The sequence below is a fragment of the Eumetopias jubatus genome, unplaced genomic scaffold, assembly GCF_037043125.1.
Source record: "Eumetopias jubatus isolate StellerSeaLion01/CBP00866 unplaced genomic scaffold, mEumJub1_p1.0 scaffold_13, whole genome shotgun sequence".
NCBI classification, from domain to species: Eukaryota; Metazoa; Chordata; class Mammalia; order Carnivora; family Otariidae; genus Eumetopias; species Eumetopias jubatus.
In genome coordinates, this window is record NW_028274819.1 from 5,516,052 (window position 1) to 5,541,935 (window position 25,884).

Here is a 25,884-nt window from a genome sequence, read left to right on the forward strand (position 1 = left end):
TACTATAACTCTCACCATCTTTCAGGAACTCATATCCAGAGATACAATGAAGTACATAGCAAAGATGCTTAAAGGCACAATGCATTCCAAAATAGACCAGGCAGTTCCACAATGGCCTAGGGGCTCCAAATACACTCTTTGGAGGCCAGACTGCAGGAGAACCGGAACTAGAACTATTATTTTATGTCCTGGGCTATCTTCAGGGTCTGGCACAGTGGCAGACACACAGTCTTCTAGACATCTGAATCAAGGACAGATGTTAGACCATGACATGACCCATAGCTGATGGTCCACATCAGGGATGCTGGTAGCCTCTTGTGACAAATTCCCCCTCTCTGCTCCACTCAGTGCCTTCACTCTACCAGCTGAGGCCTCAGGTGCCCCTTAGGCCCCTCCTCACCTGGAGGCAGCCAGGATGAACAATCTCATTGCAGATACAGCATTCCATGAGTTTCTTCTCGAAGTCCTGTGTCTCCTCATTTTGATCAACCTCTCCACAGAGGGAACACGTGACTGAGTGAGGCAGTCTGGGCTACAAGAAGACAAAGATAGAAACCAAGAAAAGAGGAGACTCAGATCCTTATCAGTTCAGCTTCCCTTTAACTCAAGATGGGTGATTTGCTTCCTGTAATTCTGTTGGGAACACTCAGGGAGCATGGAAACCGGGTGAAAAGAGGTTTCTGGTAGAGAAACCAGTGGAGGAAGAAGATAGAACAAACCAGCTGAGAACTAGAGACAGAGACCAGTTTACTCTCCCCAGTCTGTCTCAGGCCTCACAGGTCCCTCCTTTCTAATACACTTAAAGGGACAGACAGCAGTGATCTGTCCTTGAAATACTGCTCTCTCATTTGAAAACTGGGTGAGGAAAGATGAAAAATTAAATAGGATCATTTTTAGTATTAGATACCTTCCTTCTGAACCCAGACAGAAAAGGAACAAAACAAAGCAAGCCAAAAAGAGAGAGATTGCTTTCCATCTCTTAAGTCTTTAGAACTCTCACTACCTATACTTCAATCCCTTTGGCACCACCCCTTCTCCCCCTCCCCCAAGTTCTTTACCCAGCAGGCCACTTACTGCCAAGCACTGCCGAAGGACACAGGACTGCTTCATGCGACCAGGCCCCCCAAACTTCTTCATGTCCCTGCAGTAGTGGCAGACTCCACACTCTCCTTGCACACAGGCTTTGCATTTCCGACAGCGCACTCGTCTCCGCCTGGCTCCTGACACTATGGGGGAGGCGGCAGCTGGCCTCACAGGTGTTAACCGAGGAGCCGGTTTCATAGTGTGAGGCTTTGTGATGGGGATGGTAGGAACCCGCACCTTTGGCCGGGCGGGGAATTTTAGCTGGAAAGAGAAAGCAGTGAGGTCAAATATATCAAGTAACTTTAAGGACTCGAGAGTGTAGAAGATTACAAAGCCGTGGGCAAATCTGCCCACTGCCTGTTTTTGTAAATGAAATTTGACCAGAACACAATGACGCTCATCTGTTTATGTATCGTCTATGGCTGCTTTCACGTGCAATGGCAGAGTTGAGAAGTTGCCAGAGACTGTATGGCCTGCAAAACTGAGAATATTTATTTATTGCTTTTATTATATTTATCATCTATGTATTTACCTTTACAGAAAAGGTTTGCCAATCCCATCAGGCTTTTTACTTCAGCCACATCCCTCTCACTCTGTTGAACTGTTGACAGTCCCCCCTCCCTGAAGCTTTCTATGTACCAAAGTCACTCCAGGGGCCCTCCAATATTTCCTTAGCCTGAATATTACTACTCAGAAGATACTCGTAAAGAAGACCCTAAACTACTTGAGGGTGAGATGGATCTTGCTCATTTCTTTAGTATTCTGAATCTGGTACATAACAGATACTCCAAGAGCCCTTAAGTGTAGAATATTATCTCTCAGGTACACATTTATAATTTTATTACTTGCATCTGTCCTGGTGATCTTTTCAAGAACAAGGACTGGGTCTTTTAGTTCTTTAATTTTCCACGGTACCTTAAACATGTTTCTGACACAAAACATTCAACAGCCAGAAATGACTAAACTGTTTTGAGGCAGTCTCATGTGGTTAAGCATAGGCTAAGTGGGACCCCTCCACCTAGGAAGTGGTTCTTTTAAGACATCTTTCACAGCTATACACCTAAACACTCCTGGAATGTGATGGTTCTGCAAGTTTCAACTGGGGAACACCAAAGAATGGCCTATGTATTTGCTGGACTCATGGCCAGGATCAGAATGCTAGCCCTTACTTTTATTTAATAAATAACCTTGACAAAGGACAATACAGGAAAAAATTATACAGGACCTAACTGAAGAGGCATGAAAACTCCTGACCATTTATTTGCTAACAGGTAATTCCCTTCCTTCTTTTTTCCAATTTGATACTGAAAAATCCACATTAAGGGGTTTCTTGAGTGTGCACTCACTCCATCTGGCCATTTATATATGTAATTATTTTGACTAGTTTTAAAAAATATCTGTGAAAATAACTGAATCATGGGGCCAGAAGGATAGGAACCAATCCATTCTGGTGAATAAATGCACACTTTTGCATCTAAACCTGGAGGCAGGTTCCTAGTTTAGTTCCTAGTTCCTAGTTCTGTTAGGAGAGTCACCTCCAAAAACAGCCAATTATCCTGACCTAAGAGTTAAAACAGAACTGAATAATGATTTTCTGTCAGTTTATATTAATGCACCAAAAGCTGTCTGCCTCTCGTTGTTCTTTTTCTTCCTGGAATGGTGATGGTCAGCCAGCAAATGCTTCAGCAGCCTGAAGATCAAGAAGAATAGTTTCTTACCTTATCCCTTTTTGGCCACTGTACTATAGGGACTCCAGTGAGGGCTAACTTGGGATCGCTGTTGGCAAGCTCCTCCAGCAAAATCTAAGGGTAGGACAGGACAGAAGAGGGGGAAAAAAAGCAGGGCACAGTGAACAAAGAGCCAACCACTCCCAACAGTATCTAGACTTAGCCCCAGTCCCTAAAAGCAATGTGGGAAGGGCAGGCTGGCAACTGTGTTTTCCCTTCACTTATAGAGACTCATTGCAAAACAAATAAACTGAAGATGAAAGAGAAAACTCCAACTAGTGTAGTACTATCAAGACTTTGAATTTACCTTTGTTCCCAGCCCCACACTTGCATACTCACTGTACTGTTAATATGTGCGCTGAAGTAACTAGCTACGTGGCGACAAGTGTTACTTGTCACACAGTTCTATATACGGCAGTAAAACTTTATATTGCCCCTTTACTTTTCAATACCGGTCAATGAATATTATCAAGAAGTAAGTACTGCCTTCATTTTGTAGATCTCAGCAAAGTAGCAAAAAAGATTGGCTAGTACTGGATTAATAATATGAACGGCAGTCTTAATGACCTGATTCAACCCAGAGCTCTAAGGCTGATTACAGAAATCTCAACTTCAAATCAACCAATCAATTGACCAATCTCTCTCACACACATAAAGTCAATTATTTGGCTTTATTCTTATAAATGGAGCAGGAACAATTGTAGGGACAACAGTTTTGATGGCTTTAACCAATCTACTTTGAATGACTTGAGGACAATGCTACAGTAAGAAACTGCCAGTTAAGTCAATCATACTGGTTGAGTGTTATCTGGAAGCAAGTCTTTATGTTTTAGACAGAGATTTCTGAATCCCAAACCTTCTAGCAGAATGAAATCCCTCTTCCTCTGACCTCATGAACCCTAATGCAAAGGTAACAGCAAAATAACACAAATCCAGAAGATAAGTTACAAGATTCCTTTCAGGTTGCCCTAGTATATTAACTGTTTCAACAAAAACTAAACTTTGATCCTAGACAGTGAGCATTCCTGGGCCATCTTTAATAATCATTTCTATATTCCTGTGGACTCTATGCCTAGAAGACCAGGACTTTTTGAAGCATGAAGCACTTCGTCTACCAAGCATTTTCACCCTTAACCTAAGGATCATGATCCAAATCCCGGAGTTGGGACTCAGAAAGACCCTTTAAAACTCACACCCAGGAAGCTCCTCCACGAAGATCCCCTTTGCCAAGTCTCCAGATGCCTCTCACCCTCCCCCAAACTGATTTCATTTGCAGACGTTTTATTTACTTCAAGTTGCTATGGCATCCTATTCTGAAGCCTCCTGTTTAACACCGCACAGCGTGGGGGTGAAGAGGCGGGGTGCGGTGCCACGTGGGACTAGGCTCTGGTATGGGCTCCAAATCTCCCTCGGGTGAAAAATTCAGGTCCATTCAAAATGTGTGCTAGGGAGTGCACAGTTCCCCTCCCCCACATCGTACTGCTGAGGAGTAGGACTCTGCCCATTTCCTCTGCCGGAGAGCAATGAGCTGTCCACAAACAGGGACTTTCCACTTTCAGCAAAACAGACCGCACAGAAAGATCTGCGATTGTTTAAGAGTAGGAAAGGAACCTAACTGTTCACCAAAGCAATCTAATTCTACCTGCAAGATTTTTTGTGGGGGATAAGGAAAGGTAGGTAGAGAAACTGTCTCTGCGTGGGGGGTAGGGGGCAGCTGTTCACCCATATACCCCTCACTTACTGGGGTCTGTGTGGGTGTGGAGGGAAATGCAGATTTCCTTCCAAGCCTTATTTTTTTGGGGCCATACGACCAAGCTCGCCCTGCTTCATCAAAAAAGGCAGACTCCAGCTGAGGCCCTCTAAGAAACCATATAAAGAAGCCACCACCCTTCACCAGAGGGGGTTTGGGACGGGGAGCCGAGAGCGGGGGTGGAGTGCGGAAAGGCTGACGCCTATCTGGGCTCCTGGCATTCGGGAGAACATTCAAACACAAGCCCACACCCCACACATCACAGGAAGGGGAAGAGAACAGCGGGCGTCTGGGCAGAGAAGGGAAAAGGATTCCCAAAAGCCAAGCGACCCAATTCAAAAGCATATCCCACCAGGAGAGGGAACAAGTGCAGCGACGGCTCACGCAACACTAAGTAACCTGAGCATTGTCCTGGACTCGCCCGGCAGGCTCTTCTTCTGCCTCTTCGCTGAGACAAAGTCCCTACAGTTACACACATCCCGAGTCAGAAAGGGTTTGCCGCCCGCCCGCCTGACCTTGCGTTTTTCGTTGCTCTGGAGCTGCCGAGGCTCTTGGTTGAAGTTTCCCCAGCGTCTTTGTTTTGTTTTCTGTATTGGAAGTTGTGCTGAAGGAGTTAGGTTTTCTCCCTCTAGGAAAATCCCAATTTACTTGAAAATTCTGGAATCTCCCAAAGTACATCAGGCAGGGCAGTCCAGTTATAACCCTTCAGGCTACCCAGAGGGAGCAGCGTGTCGTGCTCTGAGCTCCTTCTCAAGCCCTTCAGCTCAGCCGCGGCTTCCTGTGCCTGCGAACAATGCTGCTGCGTCACCCACATGCAGCTCCCAGAAATGCTTTGCAACGGAAGATGGCAGGAGGGGGAGCTGAGCTCGAGTGAGCGAGCCAGGCAGAGGGCCCAGCCGTCCTGCTGCAGAGTCGGGAGGGGGTGTGCTCGGCGAGGGCTGTCGGCCGGTGATTGGAGGAAAGGCTGCCCAGGAGGCAAGCTGGGCCGCGCCCCTGCCTCCTCCCTCCCACCACCACTGCAATAGGAGAACCCAAGGCCGGCCCCAAAGGGCTCCCTCTGGCCGACTTCGGAAGGCGCCAGCAAAAGGAAAGGCTTTAACCCATTCTGCATCTGGGCCCCGTGAGTGTCCTTGGCTCCGTCCACACCCTTCCCCTCAGGGTGACCTCTTATTGTTATAGACAGCACTCTTTCTTGCTGACCACTCACACACAATTCTCTCCTCTGCTCTTCAAGCAAACAGCAAGTGACCCGAAGTTCAGCCTGTGCAGGAACCAGGCACCCGGAGCTGAGCTCCTCTGAGTTCCTTTCTCCTGGCACACCCGCCTGCTTCACCTGCCCTTGCTGCTCTCCCAAGCCCAGGATCCAGAACGAGCATACATATTTCCAGGAAAACCTTCAGGAACGACACATTTCAACCAATACTGAGATATTCAATACATATGTCTGTTTAATATCAACTACTTCTACAACAGATGCCTGCCTCTGGTTGCGACTGGGCACTCCACCACCGGAACAGAAATGTCTAGGCAGCTCTTCTAGCAGTTCCATCATGACCGAGTCAAGCTAGCTGAGGCTCAATCTCAGGTCGAGGTGCTTTACTCTCCTGCCTCGGAACCAGCACAAGGAGCCACTGCATTTGTGTTTGCCAACTCCATATCCACTAGTCTCCTCAGACTCTCCAGGACTCCAGCACTCCTGCACATTTCCTATTCATTTCCTATTCCAGTCGTTTATTTTGCCTGCCCCATTCTTCATGTTCCCTGGATGAAGCTGGCGACTCTGCATCTTGTCAGACACCTCAACCATGCCATTTCTGACAGCCCCTCGAGTGATGTGTGTCACGCGCTCTCCATGCATTGATCACGGTCAGGGCGAAGCTCAGACTGAACAAGCACTCTCTCAAGCTACAGCGTACTGTATTCTTGGAGCCAGATTTATGTAATTTTTAGACTCTCATAAATGTAACTTGGCTTTTTCAGAAATTACAGAAGCTGCTTTGAAATAAACATCTCAGGCCACTAAGAACCTAGCTGGGAAACATTCTTACTTATTTCCAGGACAGTTGTTTCAGTGAGTTTCTAGTGCAGAGTCAGTGGCTAATAGGCTTTATGGGGCCTAGGCTTTGCTGTCAGGGGCTACGTATTTTAATTTTTACAGTAGTTTACCAAGGAAAGGAGGGAGGGAGTTCTGTGCTTTTTGGCTGAGCTCTTCCTGAAAAAGTTTCTATGATCATCCCAATCCTAAACCTCTAGTTTGTACTTTATCTTAAGACTCAAAGACCAAGGCAATCAGCCTATTATGTTTGAAAAACTTTCCTTAATAGTGTGAGAGGTCTTCTTGGAAAATCCTTGTTTTGGTCTTAGTCCTATCTAACCTAGAGGGATGATAAAGAATGAACACTTAGGAAAAACATATTATCGTGTTGTAGCAAGTGAAAACCGTAAAGGTCACCAGGAAAGGACAAAAACCAGACAGGATACTAGGAAACTCCAAGTAAATTTCCAAATCACAAATTAAACAAGGCCAGTTTTTTTCTATTAATTTAGAATAAAAGATAGGCAACAAAGATCAGAATTAGTAAGAACATGGCATGTAATACAATAATAAAATGAAAACATTTTGAGGAATTATATGTATTTTAACCTAACCTTGTATGCCTTGTAGCTGTTAAATTATTTAAAACTTTCTATTTAGGGGTGCCTGGCTGCTTAGTCGGTGGAGCATGAGACTCAGTCTTGGGGTTGTGAGTTTGAGCCCCATAGGGGGTGGAGAGTTTACTTAAAAAAAATAAGTATTAAGTAAACAAAACTTTTCACTTAGTAAGAATGTGTGAATTAGGGGCGCCTGGGTGGCTCAGTTGGTTAAGCGACTGCCTTCGGCTCAGGTCATGATCCTGGAGTCCCGGGATCGAGTCCCACATCGGGCTTCCTGCTCAGCAGGGAGTCTGCTTCTCCCTCTGACCCTCTTCCCTCTCGTGCTTTCTATCTCTCGTTCTGTCTCTCTCTCAAATAAATAAAATCTTTAAAAAAAAAGAATGTGTGAATTATTACAAATAACAGTAAAAACTGCAAATGAAGTTTTATTTACAGAGAGTGCCTCTTCCCCCCCCAATCTGGTTTATGGATTAAGATCTAATAATGGGTCCTCTACCAGTTCTTCTCTTTAACTAGTGTCAGAGTCACCCCCAAAGTGTCAGATGACGCAAACTTGTGATTAGTGTCTATATTTATCTGAAACCATGACTCTCTGCCTTCAGTTCCATCGTACTCCTGAGATGGAACCTACTGTAAATTTTTAGATCACGGTTACAAAATGTTAGAATCTCAGATCAGAGCAGGAATAGTAGCCTATTGCACCACAAATAAGAATTCTGGAATTTATAAATTGAGAACCATTTATATAATGTTGGTAATGAATATGTATCATCTAACAGGAAAGTTTATTAACTTTTAATTTTTTATTTTTTTAAGAGCTCGCCTGAAATTTTTATTTTATTTAAAGATTTTATTTATTCATTTGACAGAGAGAGAGAGAGAGAGAGAAAACGCGTGCGTGCACGCACAAGCAGGGGGAGCAGCAGAGGGAGAGGGAGGCAGGCTCTCTGCTGAGCAGGGAGCCAGATGTGTTGCGGGGCTTGATCCCAGGACCCTGAGATCATGACCTGAGCCAAAGGCAGATGTTTAACCAACTGAGCCACCCAGGTGCCCCTAACTTTTTACTTATTTATTTTATTTTTTAAAGATTTTATTTATTTGAGAGAGTGAGAATGAGAGAGAAAGAGAGCACATGAGAGGGGGGAGGGTCAGAGGGAGAAGCAGACTCCCCGCTGAGCAGGGAGCCCGATGTGGGACTCGATCCCGGGACTCCAGGATCATGACCTGAGCCGAAGGCAGTTGCTTAACCAACTGAGCCACCCAGGCGCCCTCTTTTTATTTATTTATTTATTTATTTATTTATTTTTTAAAGTAGGTTCCACGCCCAGCATGGAGCTCAAAGTGGGGCCTGAACTCATGACCCTGAGATCAAGACCTGAGCTGAGATCAAGAGTCAGGATGCTTAACCAACTGAGCCACCTGGGCACCCCTTATTTATTTATTTTTAAGTAATCTCTACATCCAACGTGGGGAACAAACTCACGACCCCAAGATCAAGAGTCGCATGCCCTTTCGACTAAGCCAGCCAGGTGCCCCTTAACTTTTGAATTAATAAGACTGGCACCTCCTTCCCTCAGGATAGAATCCACCCACCCACACTCAGTGTTCAGTCAACACTCTATGTCATGCATGGTACCTGTAAACCTAGAATGCACTTACTTTCTCAGCCCATTTAAATGCCTGTTCCACCACTGACTTGTAAGCCCCTTGAGGGCTTGATCCATAGCATGTTGGCATATTTACTCCAATACTCAGCCTGGTTCCTGGCACAGAGTAGGCAGGCATTATTCAGAGTAGTGGAATAAATGAATTTCAAAGATTTGTAACATCTAATTTTCTGTAATAGTGATATGGCTTACTAAGTACTCTACTAACATTATCATTAATTTTCAGAATAGCTCCACCGAGGTAGATGATATTTTACAGAAGAGAAAACAGGCTTTCATAGATCTAGTATCTTGACCAAAAGTCACGTTTGCTAAGCTTATCAAAATAGCTCAGAGAAACCAAGAAGGTAAATACACAACACTGAATTCGTTTCACTGAGGTGGGCAGCCTATGTACATATATTAAAAGCTCCTTTATGACCAAAATAAATACAAACAACACAATAAAGTCTGATTAAAAACTCAGTCTTCCAGCTGACGCCCACCACATTGCTGTGACCCACTGGCAACAGTTGGCATGTCCCACTCTCCAGCACCCCTGCAATGCACATGCAAAAGAGATTTTTTTCCCGCATTAATGGGATTGTACTATACACAGCTCTAAGTTCTGTCTCTAATCAACATCTATCAAGCACAAGACTTCCTGATTTCAGAGATGCGAAAGTATCTCACAGTGGGAGAGAACTCCATTCTACCTTTAGTACACTTTTAGGAGTCAAAGTTACCACACCCTCCCAAACATACACACTCCTGATTACTTTCCCCTGATCTTTACCAGTAAGTCAACACTTTTTAATGTCCCCTTTTTTCTCGAATCCCCTTCCAATTTTATATTCTATGATCTTTCTTCAACAATGCGGAATTTAACATTTAGAATCTTCAAAGCCCTTTCCCCCCATCACTAAAATGGACTTTTCTTTCAGGGATACGGAATTATGGATCTTTCATCTCACCACTTCTGCTCTCATCTCTTCTGCTAGTTCTTCTTGAGAGCCACACAGGCTGCATCAAGAAACAATTCCTCTCTCTGCAGGAAGAGTAAACTCTGGGTTTGCAGCTGTCCTCCACGGCAGCATAGGCTTCTACGCTATACGCACCAAGTTCTCCAGCACTGAAGGCTCCAGCTGTGCAGTAATGGCACCTACCCAATCCAATGCTTCTTTACTTTTGGGTGATGTTCAGATTCTCAAAGTATTCAAGCTCTAAACTCACACTGTCTTAAGCTCAGATTAAACATAAATGGTCAAATGCAGGAATAATTAATCCACTTGATCTTAAGTGAAACTACCTGCAGAGCTGGAATCTAAATCTGTTGTCTTCTGGTATCAGCTGCATTTTAACTATGGTATCGGGTAAACAAGACAAGGTGCGGGACAAGCCCCTCCAGGAATAATCAAACACTGTCAGCCCACTAGTCATCCTGGTGGCCACTCCTTCTTCATGCTCTGGTCTCTATGCCATTCTATCTTAGCCCGTGATGGCAGCCATGTTTTTCATGATTCCTGACAAACACAAGGAAGCTCTCTCTAGACACTTTTCATTGCTAAGAGCCCTCTTTAGAGATCTCTCTAACTCATTCCCTTTCTTGCTGCTTCCTTTTATTCTTATAAGTATTTAACCCAAGTTTTTCTACATTTTCCCCTATCGCTCTGCCTCCTCAAATATCTTTATTTAACTACTATAGTTAAGGGAGTTTCTGTATTTCTATCATGACACTTGACCTTGTACAACTGACTAGTGGATTATAATATGGCTTCCTACAACTGGATTCAATGGAGTCAAATCCCTTATTCTTTCTCATGATTCAGAAATATAGATATTGAGACCAAAAGAATGTCAGTGAGATATAAACTTAGAAATCTTTTTTAGGGATCCTATACACAAGTTAATTAATTTAATGTTTCCTATATGTATCTATGATGGAATAGCTACATAAAAAAGAAACTTCTGAGGGAAAAAGGGAAAGATGCTACAATCAAACTCTCAGGAAAGTATAAACATGTATGTCCCATCACAATGGAAAAGAAAAAATTTAAATGTTTTTGCTCACTCTAGGTGGAAAGTGAATTTAAAATCTAGTTTGTGAGTCTGGAAAAGCATAGTTAAGCTTGTTTTGTGGCATATTAATCATTATAGAAATAGGACCACATCTACACCTGGAACTTTGTTATTTCCTCCCCTAAATACAAGCCACGATGATACCACCTGTCTTTTCTAGAAAAAACCTTATTAAACAAACTATAAAACCAACTGTCCCATTTCTATCACTACCAGAGAGGACCAACCTCACCAGGTTACCACTCTTTTTTAGCCTCTTTAGTTTTCTACCCTTTCACTGATGCATAAACAATAAGATACAAATAAAAAGTTTATCATAAAAAGAAAAAAACAGAAGAAAAGAAAGTTCAGGTCCTATCCTAGACATTAGAATTCTTTCCTGAGGTGGCTGGCAGAAGTGGCCAAGGAAAAACGTGAATCAGGAAATCAGGATGGAACAGACATACTGAGATATTAAACCCATCTTCCTTAGGGTCACATGAAATTATTCAATATAAATACTTCTGTGGCTTAAAATAATCTATATGACAAGTTTTGAAAATACTTATTACCAATTGCGAACCAGCTTTCTAATTCACATATCCATGCCCTGCAACCAAACTGTCGCTCCAAACAATGACTTAAAAAGAAAACTGATATTCCCAGCTTTATAATTTTTGGTGTTCATGGTAATGGTTATTTGTGAGGAAAGACGTAAGAGAACTTCCTCCAATTTAGACACCTGATATCTGGATTCCTGAAAAGTAAGCTCATTTCTTTGAGGCCAATACATGAAGGATGGGACAGACTCTGAAAATTACTAATACTGGGAGACCTCTGGAAAAAGTAGAAAAATATACAACATGAAGAACCCTGATATAGCAATCAGATAAGTTATGTTATGTTGTTGTTGTTTTTTTTTTAATCTCTATGCCCAACGTGGGGATTGACCTCACTACCCTGAGATCAAGAGTCGCGTGCTCCACTGACGGAGCCAGCCAGGCGCCACAGGACAGATTATGTTTACGACACTTTCTCAGAAGCTGTCCCAATGATTTTTTAAAATTTAAATCTTAACAGTAGATAAAAATGAAACTAGGGGCGCCTGGGTGGCTCAGTCGTTCAGCATCTGCCTTCGGCTCAGGTCCTGATCCCAGGGTCCTGGGATCGAGCCCCGCATCGGGCTCCCTGCTCCGCGGGAAGCCTGCTTCTCCCTCTCCCTCTGCCTGCCGCTTGCTCTCTCTCTCTCTCACTGTCAAATAAATAAATAAAATTAAAAAAAAAATGAAACTAAATATATGACACCTACTCAAGAAAGAGAAAAACTTCTTTCTTATCTGCTTAGGGTGAGACTACTAGAGATTATTATTGGCCACTTTTATTCTGAAACAGGCCTCTTTACCTGCGGGTCACTTGTTTAATATTTCCTAATACTAATACTTTCTTAGGCCCTCCTTTATTTTTAGAATGAATCTGAAATCTGTGTTTTTAGGTCTAAATTTAAGTCCTAACTGAACATACAAATGTCAGTATTTTCCCAGCAGGGACCTAACCTCACTTTAAGAATTTAAACACTGTGAGCGTGTGCGTACACACGCGCACACATACATATTAACTTCTTTCTGAATGGACCAGATTATCCAGAATTCCTGTACTTTCTAAGAATTGAGAAACTGCCTGCCCGAGCCAGATCAGTGGCTATTATGCAACATAACCAACCCTTACCTTCACGTCAGCAATAAGAGCATCTTCATCTTCTATCCCTGTGGGGACACATTTCTTGTGCAGTGGCAGAGACTCCAACTTATCTACAAGACAGCGGAGTCCTTCGAGCTCAAAATGGGTCAGATGCACCTGCCTGTCCTTTCGGGGACTACACTGGGGATCCCACACTTGGCCATTGTGAGAGCCCCGGCTAGAGTCAGAGGATGAATCCCCTGACAAGGTCTTCTTCAGACTTGGAAGACTTCGGCAGGTTTTGCCCAGTCCGTCATAATCCAGGTTGACCCCATTGGCCACGGGGCTAGTGAGGACAGACCGCCTGTTGCTCGGGCGCCTCGGTTCTCGATCCACTGCTTCTTCATCCCCATTTCCAGATTCTAACCCATTTAACTCCAAATCTGCCAGTAAGAAGAAAGAATATAGTAAGAACATGACACTTGACCCACGTGATCAACAAGAGAAACAGGCAGCATGGGAGGGACCCTGAGGTTATAAATGACAAAGCTGTCGACATTTTAAAATGGTCTCTCCTCGTCCCAACCTATTTGCCCACTGTTGAAAATCAGTTACAGCTAAGAATAGGATCCTGAGTTAGTGGGACGACCAAGGTAATGATCAATTGATTTTTCAAAAGATTAAGAAGGGTCTGTGAACTGTGTGCTAGAAATAAGTCAGCTGAAAATGGCTGTAAATTAGTTTCAAGTCCAAACTGAAATTTGGGGTTATAATTTCATTAATTTTTTATTTCATTTTACTTATTTATTTGACAGAGAGAGAGAGCACAAGCAGGGGGAGTGACAGGCAGAGGGAGAGGGAGAAGCAGGCTCCCCACTGAGCAAGGAGCCCGAGCTGGGGCTCCACCCTGGGATCATGACCTGAGCTGAAGGCAGATGCTTAGCCAACTGAGCCACCCAGGCACCCGCTTCATTAACTTTTTAAGAAGCAGACAGTACAAAGCACATTTGCTTTTGTTGAAAGTTTTGGTCATAAAATTAAACTTTGGAATTGAAATCCTATCAATATGGCTAACAAAACAAAACAAGTATTTTTTAAAAGATTTTGATAGTCAAAAGTTTTAATGAAAGAAAAATTGTTAAATGTTCACTGGTCCTTTATCATGAAAACAATATAAGAAACAGACTCTCAACTATACAGAACAAACTGATGGTTACCAGAGGGGTGGTAGGTGGGGGGTATGGGTAAAACAGGTGATGGGAATTAAGGAGTGTCCTTGTTGTGATGAGCACCAGGTGCTGTATGGAAGAGCTGAATCACTATATTGTACACCTGAAACTAATATTACACTGCATGTTAACTAACTGGAATTTGAATAAAAACTTAAAGTATAAAAATTAACTAACCAATCCAAAGGGGGGAAACAAGTAATATGTTTACTATTAATAATTTAGAAAATGTAGGATGGTGCAAAGAAGTAAGTTAAGTCATCCCTTATCCCTCCACCCTTGAATAACAACTCAACAGCTGATGTACTTTCTTTCCATCTTTTTTTTCTTTTTTAAAGATTTTATTTATTTATTTGACAGAGAGAGACACAGTGAGAGAGCGAGCACAAGCAGGGGGAGTGGGAGAAGCAGGCTTCCCGCAGAGCGGGGAGCCCGATGCGGGGCTCCATCCCAGGACCCTGGGACCATGACCCGAGCCGAAGGCAGACACTTAACGGCTGAGCCACCCAGGCGCCCCCCTTTTTTTTTCTTTTTAAAGATTCTATTTATTTATTTGAGAGAAAGAGGGCATGAGTGGGAGGAGGGGCAGAGAGAGAGAGAGAAGCAGACTCCCTGCTAAGCAGGGAACCCACTGCAGGGCTGGATCCCAGGACCCTGAGATCACAACCTGATCAGAAGGCAGATGCTTAACTGATTGAGCCATCCAGGCATCCCTCCATCTTTTTCTATGTGTATGTGCATGACTATGATTGCACTGGGATTATGCTGCATATACAATTCTGTATCCTGCTTTCATGTACTGGGTGACCATTTTTTATTTTCAAACAAGAATATAAACTATCCTCAAAGGAAAATGCTGAAGCAAAAAAATATCTGGCTCAGATTGAAGATTCCGTGAAAGATGTGACCATAGGATATTACAGTGTTGGCTCCTCCACACCTTAGGGCATGAAAACAGCCTAAAAATGTGTAACTAAAAGTATTTTGCCATCCAATAAAATACTTCTCTTGATATAAGTTGGGGAAACATTAAAGCATAGAGGTTAAGGATATAGATTTTAGAGTCTTACCAACTTGATTCAAACTGTACTTTCACACTTATTAGCTATAAGATCATGGACAAGTTTTGTAATCTCCTTGAAACTTAATGTCACCTTTTGTAAAATGAGGATAATAATACCTACCTCACAGGTAATAATTAGAACTTAATGTATATAAACTGCTTAGTAAAGTGCCTGGAATATAGTAAGAGATAGCATGACGAAGTTTCGTTTTTACTGTGCCAAAGACCATTCTTTACATAATAAAATAGAGTAGACAAGTGATCATCTTTCTTAAGGAGCTAAGTATTAACAATTCAGACAAAGAGGAGATCCAGATATTTCACGTGGCCTAGTAATTCATATCTGGGTAGGAGATCAGCTATAACCAGTGTTCAACTCCAATGAATGAATTTGGTAGTTCCAAGCGGGTAAATTCATGTTCGTGCAGAACACTTACCCATACTGAGGGACTCTTTTTGAAATTCCTTAGTTAGGTGGGAGCGGTTTGTTATGCAGTACACATAGCGCTCCAACACGTACCAACACATCTCATAGTAGAATGGATAACGGAACTTATTTGGAACCTACGTGGGAACAAAATAATGGGAAAAACAAGCTGATAACAATTTTCAAGGAGAGAGAGTAAGATAAATTGAACCACTGCAAAAATTAACCCAGGAAAAACACTCTAGTCAACACCTAGGGAGGCATCTGGAACAAGAACCTAAGTGGATCTGTCAACCTAAAAATTGTTGGTCTCGGGAAATAATCACTAAAATTAAAAGGTATTTCAGAACCACCAAGAAGGTGTCTTGGGAAAGCATCAAAAAGTAAGTTTTGGGACAGAGAGTAAAGTGTTGAGTAAGACACAACATACTTGAGAAAACTGTTTCAGGGTTCTTAGGATGCAAAGGCCTGCCAAGCAGTCCTACCTTTACTAGTTTTAATCTGAATTAGAAGACCATGAGACAAAGAATCTAATGGACAACAAGGACATGAGATGAAGTTATATGTTTTTATTATGTCCTTACCTATGAAAGTATGATTAGAGAGACTCATTCTCAAGCTATGTCTAGTCTAGGACATAAGACTACGTATTTTCCCACCACCAGCTCTCAGCTGGTCTGTAGAGTACTTTGCAGTCTGCCCCAATGGCAGGTCCACAAATTAGATTGCTGCTCCACTAGGCCTAATCAGCCACTGCCTTTAGTTCCTTTCATTCTCTCCAGAAGCAGCATAAAATCATTCCAGCTGAATAATAACAAAAAGAACTGCCCTTCAGATCTAGCATAGTCAAAACAAAGGAAAATCAGCATGGATTAATCAGTGAGGAAGACCAACAATGGGGACTACCCTATATATATTTTGCTGTCTTCTTTTAGAGGACAGCTTTCAAAAAGAGAAGCCCAACAATACTTATATATTGTTTTGAATATGCAACTGAGAACGTTTTAATCTCCTTTTCAAAGCTCCATGTCAGGCAGTATTCCTGAATCAAGGAGATCTGGATGGAAGGCCCTTTTCAAAACCCTTCACCAGGTCACAGAGCATGACTGTGGAATGAGAGTACTTTTCTAGGCAGGAGAGGCATATACTTTTCATTAGGTTTCCAATTCAGAGGATATAGGCTCTGAATCTGGGTATCTTAAGTGACTACAGTTTTAACAAAGAGGTTTTTCCTCCTTTATTTTAAAGTCAAATTAGGGGCACCTGGCTGGCTCAGTCGGTAGAGCATGCAATTCTTGATCTCAGGGTCATGAGTTCAAGCCCCACAGTGAGCCTAGAGCCTATGTAAAAATACATAAATAAAAGTTTATTTTTAAAAAGAGCCTATTAATTTACTTTTGGTAAGGTGTGTGGGGGGAACCACAATTAATATATACTAGGTCCCCCCAAGTTAAACACAATACACAGGCCTCCCTGCTCACCTTTCACACATATTAACACTTTTCTGGAAGGGTTTTATTAAAAGTTCAGGACAACCCAAAATTCTAAAGCCGTTTGGGATTCTGTTGAGAGCTGAGTAATATTGACAGTTTAAAAAAAAAAAAAGAAAGAAAGAAAAAAGAAAAAGAAAATAGGGCATTTAAAAGTACTGCGGGGCCACCTGGGTGGCACAGTCAGTTAAGTGTCCAACTTTTGGTTCCGGCTCAGGTTATGATCTCAGGGTTGTGAGGTCAAGCCCCGTGTGGGGCTGCACGCTCAACAGGGAGGCGGTTTAAGCTTCTCTCCCTCTGTGACATGGGGCTCGATCCCAGAATCCTGGGATCACAACCTGAGCCAAAGGCAGACACCTAACCAACTGAGCCACCCAGGCACCCCAGTAAACAAGGGCACTGGATTGTCATCGTCTTTTTTTTTTTTTTAAGATTTTATTTATTTATTTGATAGAGAGAGCACAAGCAGGGCGGGAGCAGGAGAGGGAGAAGCGGGCTATCCGTTGAGCAGAGAGTCCGAGGCAGGGATCAATCGCAGGACCCCAGGATCATGACCTGAGCCAAAGGCAGATGCTCAACTGACTGAGCCACCCAGACACCTCCTTTTTTTTTTAAGATTTATTTTATATATTTGAGAGAGAGGGGCAGAGAGAGTGTGCGTGTGCGCGGAAGAGGCACAGGGAGAGGGAATCCTGAAGCAGATTCCCCGCTGAGCGTGGGACTTGATTCCAGGACCCTGAGATCATGACCTGAGCCGAAATCAGGAGTTGGCCCCTTAACCGACTGAGCCATCCAGGCACCAGCACTGCACCTTAATTCTAACAGGGCAATCCCTATAACTCCAACAATACTACTCTTGTGTGTTCGATTATAGGTAGCTGCTAACCAAAATACAGGTTTCAAAATAGGCACCAAAATGGTTGACCATGTTCACAATAAATAGATTCCTAATTGTGATTTTTTAATTTTTTAATTTTTTTAGATTTTATTCATTTGAGATAGAGTGAGAGAGAGAGAGAGAGCATGAGCGGGGTGGAGGGGCAGAGGCAGAGGGAAAAGCAGACTCTCCAGTGAGCAGGGAGCCCCACACGGGGCTTGATCCTAGGACCCAGGGATCATGACCCCAGCTGGACGCAGCTGCTTAACCAACTGAGCCACTCAGGTGCCCCTAACTGTGATTTTTAAAAAAGATTTACTTATTTGAGAGAGAGAGCATGTGTGAGCGCATGAGCAGGGGGAAGGGACAAAGGGAGAAGCAGACTCCCCGGCTGAGCAGGGAGCCTGACACGGGGGCTTGATCCCAGGACCATGGGATCATGACCTGAGTCAAAGGCAGACGCTCTACCTCAACTGACTGAGCCACCCAGGCACACCCTAATTGCGATTTTTAAAAAATTTAACATTGAAAACTTTCAAACGCACCAAAAAGTTTTAAGAGCAGTACGGAATGGAAAACTTTCAAATGCACCGAGAAGTTTTAAGAGCAGCACCAAACACTGCCTACAGCATTATTTGAGATTCACCAGCTATTAACATTTACCCACATTTGCTAATCTCTATTCATATACAGTTATTATTATTCTGTTGAACTACTTGAGAGAAAGAGGGGAACATTATATCCTTTAAAGACTCTATACTCTAATTGCTATTTAAGGTCAATACCATCTATACCTTAATCATATGTAATTCAGCCCTTACCAACTTGGGTTCTGCTAAAGAATTAAGCCCTGTTTCCCTAAGACATGGGTTGGCCAGCAAACAGCAGCAAGTGGATTTGGTCTGCTGCCTATTTTTGCAAGGTCTGTGAGCTAAGAGGGTTTTTTTTACATTTTTAAATGACTGGAAAAAAAACAACAACTAAAATTAGAGCATTTTGTTATATAGGAAAACTATATGAAATTCAAATTTCAGTGTCCATAAATAAAATTTTTATTTTATTTGAGCCATGCTCATTCATTTAAGTATTTCATTCCACAAGGCAGTTAAGTACTTGCAGCAGATACTGTACGGCCCACAAAGCCTAAAATATTCACTATCTGATCCTTTACAGAAAAAGTTTGCCAACTCTTGCCAGGGCATCCACTGCACTGTAAGGAACTAACTTTTTTCCTATATATCTAGAATGGTTATCAGCTACGTACCCTCCCAGGGAAAACCAAGAAAATAAGATGCACAAATCATTTTCTAGAGGACTTCATTCTCTCAAGGAACCCAAGCTAGGAACAGCAGTATGCACATTGATTTATTAGTACAACAGTCTGGGTGGTGGATAGTAATCGCAGTAAAGAAAGATACATGAATTCAAAGTTGTGACTCCTGAGTTGATAAATCTCATTACATCGAATTATTCTAAGAGCATAAAAATTAAAAACATCAATTACCAAATGTCCACTTCTAGCCCTAAAAAAATTCAAGATACCAAGAACCTCAAAGAATTAGAGACCCCCAAAACAAGCATGTAGATCTCGTTAAAGTTTTCTTCTCAGTGTCCCCAAAATGTGAACACTGCATTTTAACTCCGAGAAAAATGGAAGTTTGGAGATAACTACCAATGAATCTCTTATAACTTCTGTCTTAAATGGAGATCAACTCTTTCACATCCAGTTGTTAGGCAGCATTACTTACCCGTGTCCGATCTTCGATGTTGTATATTTTTAACTGCATGGGGATATTGAAGCTATGCAAAAAATTGCCTCCAAAGACTAATGTGTCTGTAGGAGTATACACAGCATGAATCCAGCCTAGAAGAAAGGGAGTGGAGGGCAGCGGCTTAAGCACATGTTATAATACGGCTCTCAGAGAACTAGTAAAAGACCCCTAGGATCACACATTTTACTCTGATTCTGCCACTTAGTGGTTGGTCAAGTTATTTAATCTCTTGTAGCCTCAATATCCTCTATAAAACCAATATCCTCTATAAAAATTAAACTTTATATGGTTGTTAGTAAGCATTAAATCAGAAAACGCATGTAAAGTGTTTAGCATACAGCACGTTTGACAAATGCTGCTTCTATTTATGTGAGGGCACAGTACAAGAGAGTTTACATGTATTTCCATTTACCCCTCACAAAAAAAGTGACAGAGATTTAAATATTTGACCAACATAGTATTAGCAGGTAAACAAATAGAATTCTAATACACGTCTGTGACTCCAAAATCTGTGCTCTATTTATAACTAGTGACCTGATAAAAATATCACTAATTTCTACACTCCTTGCAGCCGTCCCTTAGAACAGGTAGCTCTTATCTGGAGGTTAGATATCACCTGCTGACCAGGTCTTATCCTTAAAGATTCTGATTACCTAGAGCTAATGTGGGGCCCAAACATGTAAATCTGAAAAGCCACCACTGGCAATTTTTTTTTTTTAAGATTTTATTTGAGAGAGAGAACGCACAGCGCAAGAGAGAGCATGAGTAAGGAGAGGGGGAGGCAGGCTCCCCTCTGAGCAGGACCCTGGGATCACGCCCCACATCTGGCTCCCTGCTCGGTGGGAAGCCTGCTTCTCCCTCTCCCATTCCCCCTGCTTGTGTTCCCGCTCTCGCTGTGTCTCTGTCAAATAAATAAATAAAATCTTTAAAAAAAAAAAATCCAAATTCTTAGCATCTGATACTCCATAATGACAGGAAAGGACACTATTGTTTTCTGCCCACCCAATCATACCCATTCCTGGTGGTAATCCATCAATTCCTTTTTCTGAAAGAAAAAGTGGCTAAACAACCCATTTTTTCCCATCTTGCTTACCTGAGGGAATGACGAAGGTATAGCCCTGCTTGAGCTCAATGCGCTGGCAATCTGACACCCGGTCACCCAGAAAGATGTCTCCCTGTTTCCCTGACAGCAGCCAATTCTCGTACAGCTCCAGGTTGTGGGCTGTAGGGGGGATGAGCCAGAAGACCTGTGAGTTAAAAAACTTCAGTCTGTTAACAGCCATTGACATGACCCAGTCGTCTCCCTCAACTGATAAACAGGTACAAAGTTAAGGCCAACAGGGAGAAGAGCAGCAAGCAATTCTCCTAGCTTATAGGACCTGACCATTTGGGAAATTCTAGAGGCCCTAAGGAAAGAGATCTTTTTTTGTCCTTCACTTGTTGAAATGGCATTAGAGCTTCCCAGGGCTTTGACTATAGAGTCCATAACCCATCCAGGATTGAGAGAGAAGGGGGGCATTCAGTTTGTTACCTAGGAAGTCCCTTACCTGCCCCTAGCTGTCTGGCCTCTAGAGTTCTAAGAAGTACAGGTAGGTATAATATCTTCAAGAGACAGGCCTAGGTCACTTTGTTCCAGGGTAGTAAGTGATCCATATCACTGAAATGGATCCAAAGTAAACAAAATGACTTTGGATTTGGAGGTACAGTTGTTCTAAATTAGGACCTCACATTTAAAAAGCATTGTCTGTTTTCATTGTAGTTCTACTTTTTCTCTCACAAAAGGGTAGCAATAAGAGTATAATACTATAAACCTCTAACAATCCCCCAGATTTCTGTTCTCACATAGTATTCAGAAACAATCTGACAAGATGGAATATAGTTCTTTATGAATGAGAATAATCTTTCAAAATCTGTTCATATCTTTACAGAGATCTTAAAGGCTTCCTCTGACCACATTCCAGATCAGTGCCTTCATACAGGGAAAGGTGGTCTGGATTCTAATTTGCTGATATCGTTGTCAATCTATACAAATTTTGTGTTGCCTTCTATTACATTTTTACACTTCCATGTAGAGAAATTATCTTGTCTTCCTAAAACCACTTCCCTGCCCTCATGTGGAGAATTCTGTCCTGGGAATCTAAAAATAGGACTGTTGAGGTTTACTAAGTACTGCGCTAATATTGGTGTAATGATAGCAGACTAGATGAACACTAATTCCTACTGAAGTCTAGCCAAGAAGGTCAACTTAATCTAGGATTCTCCCTAGAATAGGGGACAATTCCCTAATAGATTCATTTCCAGGGTATATTAAGCATGCATGAACTGAAGCAGAGTCATAAAACCAGCTTCAGATTCCAACCCCCATCATGAGTATGACCGTACCTTTCCCCCTTGATGGATGTGATACCAAACAGAGGTACCACCAAAGTCCACATGGAAGTCAGTATAGCAGCCTCGAACACTCATTAGACAGTACCTGACCCAAAAAAAGCAGCAGCATTAGTGCACTGATTAAAAAAAGAGAGCCTGCCCTACCCTAAGGCCACACTCTCCCCTTCTGCACCCCATTTTCCACCTATCAATTCCCAGTGAGAGGAATGCAATTTCAAGTCATCATATTACCAGACAATACATTTTCTTTAAACTACGTAATCATGGTTATGACACTATTATATACACCCTTCCCTTTGGAACTGTAAAGCCTACTGTTTTAAAGAATTTATTTTTTTAAAAGATTTTATTTATTTGAGAGAAAAGAGAGAGAGAGCATGAGAGGGGGGAGGGTCAGAGGGAGAAGCAGACTCCCCGCTGAGCAGGGAGCCTGATGTGGGACTTGATCCTGGGACTCCAGGATCATGACCTGAGCTGAAGGCAGTCGCTTAACCAACTGAGCCACCCAGGTGTCCAAGAATTCATCTTTTTGATCATTCAGGACACAGAGCAAGGCTCTGAAGGGAGGAACCAGTCCTTGCTATCACTTTGATTTCCCAATGCACCTCAAATGCAGGGAAAGCCACTTACTTCTGCACTTTGGGGTACTGCATCTCCAAGATGGCATTTGTTGATTCAGTCTGACTTTCCTTCAAATGCCTTGGCCACATGTTGTCTACCCAGTCAATGAAATCCACCTTTAAAGAGGAAGAAACATTTAGGATTCAATGGAAGGATTAGAATTAAAGAAAATTTTAAAGTCAGGAAACCAGAATTTCCCAAAATACACACTGAAAGACTACTATTTATTTATTTATTTAATTTATAATTTTTTTTATGTAGGCTCCACACCCAGCCCAGCGTGAAGGCCAACACAGGGCTTAAACTCATAACCCTCAGATCAAGACCTGAACTGAGATCAAGAGGCAGACACTTAACCAACTGAGCCACCCAGGTGCCCCTGAAAGACTATAATTTAATTGTAAACAATCTGTTGGTGAATCATAGGGTCAGTAGGCAAACATTCCAGAAATAATTATTCAGTGAGAATAAAGACTAATGGTTCCATCAACATGACCATAAAGATAGCACTAATCAAAATGAAGTCATTAAAGAACACAGTAGTATCTCTTCTGTGTCAATATTGGTATAATCAGCTGTCTTTTTCTGATTCAATAATATGCACTGTCTGGAAGGTACCATAAACTTATCAAAAGATGTAACACTGTTAGAGCAGCTAAGATGTCAAAAATAAAAATAAAAATAAATTTAAAAAAAAAGAAAGAAAAAGGAAAGAACTCCAATAGGGATTTGTAGCCTTGCACAACAATGTGCTATAGAATCTACTAGGTTAGGAATCAGAACTTCCAGGTCTGTCATGTTTTCTCAGGATCACATGCAAGTCCCTGGAACTCATTTGTAAAATGAGGATAATTAACTCAAGAGTGATATTATGACGATTACATGTAAATACATGCTAAAATTTTTAAAAAATAATGTTATCAGAATTTAGGAATTTAATTATTTTATAAGATTTTATTTATTTATTTGAGAGAGAGAAAGCATGAGAGCGAGCACACCAGGTGTGGGGAGGGCCCAAGGGAGAGGGAAAAGCAGACTCCCTGCTGAGTGGGGACTCAGTACAGGGCTGGATCCCATCATGACCTGAGCCAAAGGCAGACACTTAACCAACTGAGCTACCCAGGCACCCCAGAATCTACTTTTTTTTTTAAAGATTTTATTTATTTATTTGACAGAGAGAGACACAGCGAGAGAGGGAACACAAGCAGGGGGAGCAGGAGAGGGAGAAGCAGGCTTCCTGTGGAGCAGGGAGCCTGACACGGGGCTCGATCCCAGGACACTAGGATCATGACCTGAGCCGAGGACAGACGCTTAACGACTGAGCCACCCAGGCGCCACCCCCAGAATCTATTTTAAATAATACGTGTTGAAAGAAGAAGTGACAGCAGTATGAACTTATCTGCACTTTACAATGAATTGTAGCATGTCCTGTACCTTCAAATGTGTGTACCACCCCACCACTGACCTCCAAGAAACAGTCTCAGGTAGCTAAAATGTGGGCCAAACCACAAATCCAGGACAATATTGACACTGCAAATATCTAACTTAAGGCTATAAAACACATGTATCTGGTAAGCTTTACAACAAAATCTATATTTGATCATTTATTTCCCTCACAATACAGACCTGGACAAATGCATACCATCTGTGCATAATGATATGAGGCAGGCGTCTAGGGAACACTCAGATGTAAACTGTGGGGGAGTGGGTACGAGGGATCACCAATGACATGAGAACTGAAGAGCAACTATGAAGGTTAACTTGCTGCATTACTTTAAAGGATTTCTGTTCAGGAAGCCAATAGTTTTAACCAAGCATTCACTGGGCCTAGAACACTGAATGAACTCTAGCTTCCTTTCTTTCCCTCAAACAAAATCTACTTTTTGTTCTCTTTCATGTTCTCTTCATCTCCCATCTCCTGGTATTCTCCTTTGGAAAGCCTTTGAAGAATAATGAAGATCTTACTTGCTCAAGACACTACAAGCTCTTATGTCTGGATGGGGGAAAGGAAAGGTGAGGAACACACGGGTATTCAATTCAAAGAAATGAATTTCTTTGCCCAGAATTTCCCACCTGCAGCAGTAAGTTACTCATTCTGGCCTCTCTTTAACTGGTATTATTAGGTATCGTCTGACTACCGAGAGAATATTGTGTTAAGGTATTCATACTTTTTTCCTTAGGTTAATCTTTAGGCTCTGGATAGGCCTTTTGCTAAATGTCCTGATCTGTGTGAGAGCAAGTCTCCAGTAGAGGTAACCACCAGTTCTACCTGTTCTGCATCAATACTAGGGCCAAACTGGTAAGAAGTTGAACACCCAGGAACTAATCTATTCATATGCTGTACACACACACACACACACACACACACACACACACAAACTTCATGGCCTTCCATGAACTAATTTCCCCACCACCAAACAAATTTGCACATTGTATATGTTGCTTTTCATCTACCTCTCAGGTATGGAATGACAGCAGAAAACGATCTCTCTCTTCTCACCAGATAATCCGGCTTTATGCTAACACCCCATAAAAGGCACTTAAAGGTTGCCCACCTTTCTCTCCCTGTACCTACTTTTACACAGACTACCCCTTCTGCCTGGAATTCTGGTCTTCGTTCTCTCTGCCTCCTTATTTCCTTCATGTCAAGCTTAGGCATCACTTCTTTCAAAGAGCTTCCCCTCCCTAATTCTCCTCCAGTTTATGTTGGGGGGGGGTCCTTCCTATTGCCCTCACAATACTCTGTATTTATTCACTTTTGAGGCACTCACCATTATTGTGGTCTGCAGAAATGTCTATCCTCTGGTCTTTCTTCCCCGTCAGACTCTAAGCTCTTTGAGAATGAGAATGACCTTATTTTCCACAGGTCCTCTAGCAACTAGCATAGTGCTCAGCATGTGGCAGGCACTCGAACTAATAATAAGCTAACTCTGAAGGTGTGAATGTCAGAGGGAACAAGAGATTATGTCATTTATGTGAAAGATTATTACACGAATGAGATTTATTCAAACTCACTGAAATGTACACTTAAAATGAGTATACTTTATTGTATGTCAACTGTACCTCAATAAAGTTGGTTTTTGAAAAAGCATTACTGAGATACATTAGAAAAGACCTAGATAAATGGAGAGATACACTGTGGGGGGAAAAAATACTCCCGTAAATAAATAAATAATACCCAGCAGAATAAGCATATTACCGCTTACATCGTAAGGTTATCAAAACCTTTTCTGTTTTCAGCAGGTGACCTTGGTAATAGCTCACTCAATCTTTCCAGCCATGTTTTGGGTCCCTAAAAAAAACTGGTGCATTGTTCTCTGCCCTCTAAAAAATTTTCTATTTTTGGGGTGCCTGGGTGGCTCAGTCGTTAATTAAGCGTCTGCCTTTGGCTCAGGTCATGATCCCAGGGTCCTGGGAT

At 42.2% G+C, this 25,884-nt stretch overlaps 1 protein-coding gene across 2 annotated transcripts in view; it reads right to left on the minus strand.

The window, feature by feature from the left end:
* Positions 1-25,884, minus strand: part of KDM2A (lysine demethylase 2A) — a 108,570-nt gene that overhangs the window by 11,303 nt on the left and 71,383 nt on the right. For both annotated transcript variants that reach the window (XM_028118477.2, XM_088017876.1), the window contains exons 6-14: positions 22,476-22,582; positions 21,837-21,930; positions 20,548-20,701; positions 19,431-19,546; positions 15,326-15,452; positions 12,645-13,039; positions 2,802-2,885; positions 1,075-1,344; positions 401-532 (exon numbers count right to left, since the gene is read on the minus strand). In XM_028118477.2, the coding sequence (XP_027974278.1) occupies positions 401-532; positions 1,075-1,344; positions 2,802-2,885; positions 12,645-13,039; positions 15,326-15,452; positions 19,431-19,546; positions 20,548-20,701; positions 21,837-21,930; positions 22,476-22,582 (1,479 nt within the window). The remainder of the gene's footprint in view (positions 1-400; positions 533-1,074; positions 1,345-2,801; positions 2,886-12,644; positions 13,040-15,325; positions 15,453-19,430; positions 19,547-20,547; positions 20,702-21,836; positions 21,931-22,475; positions 22,583-25,884) is intronic.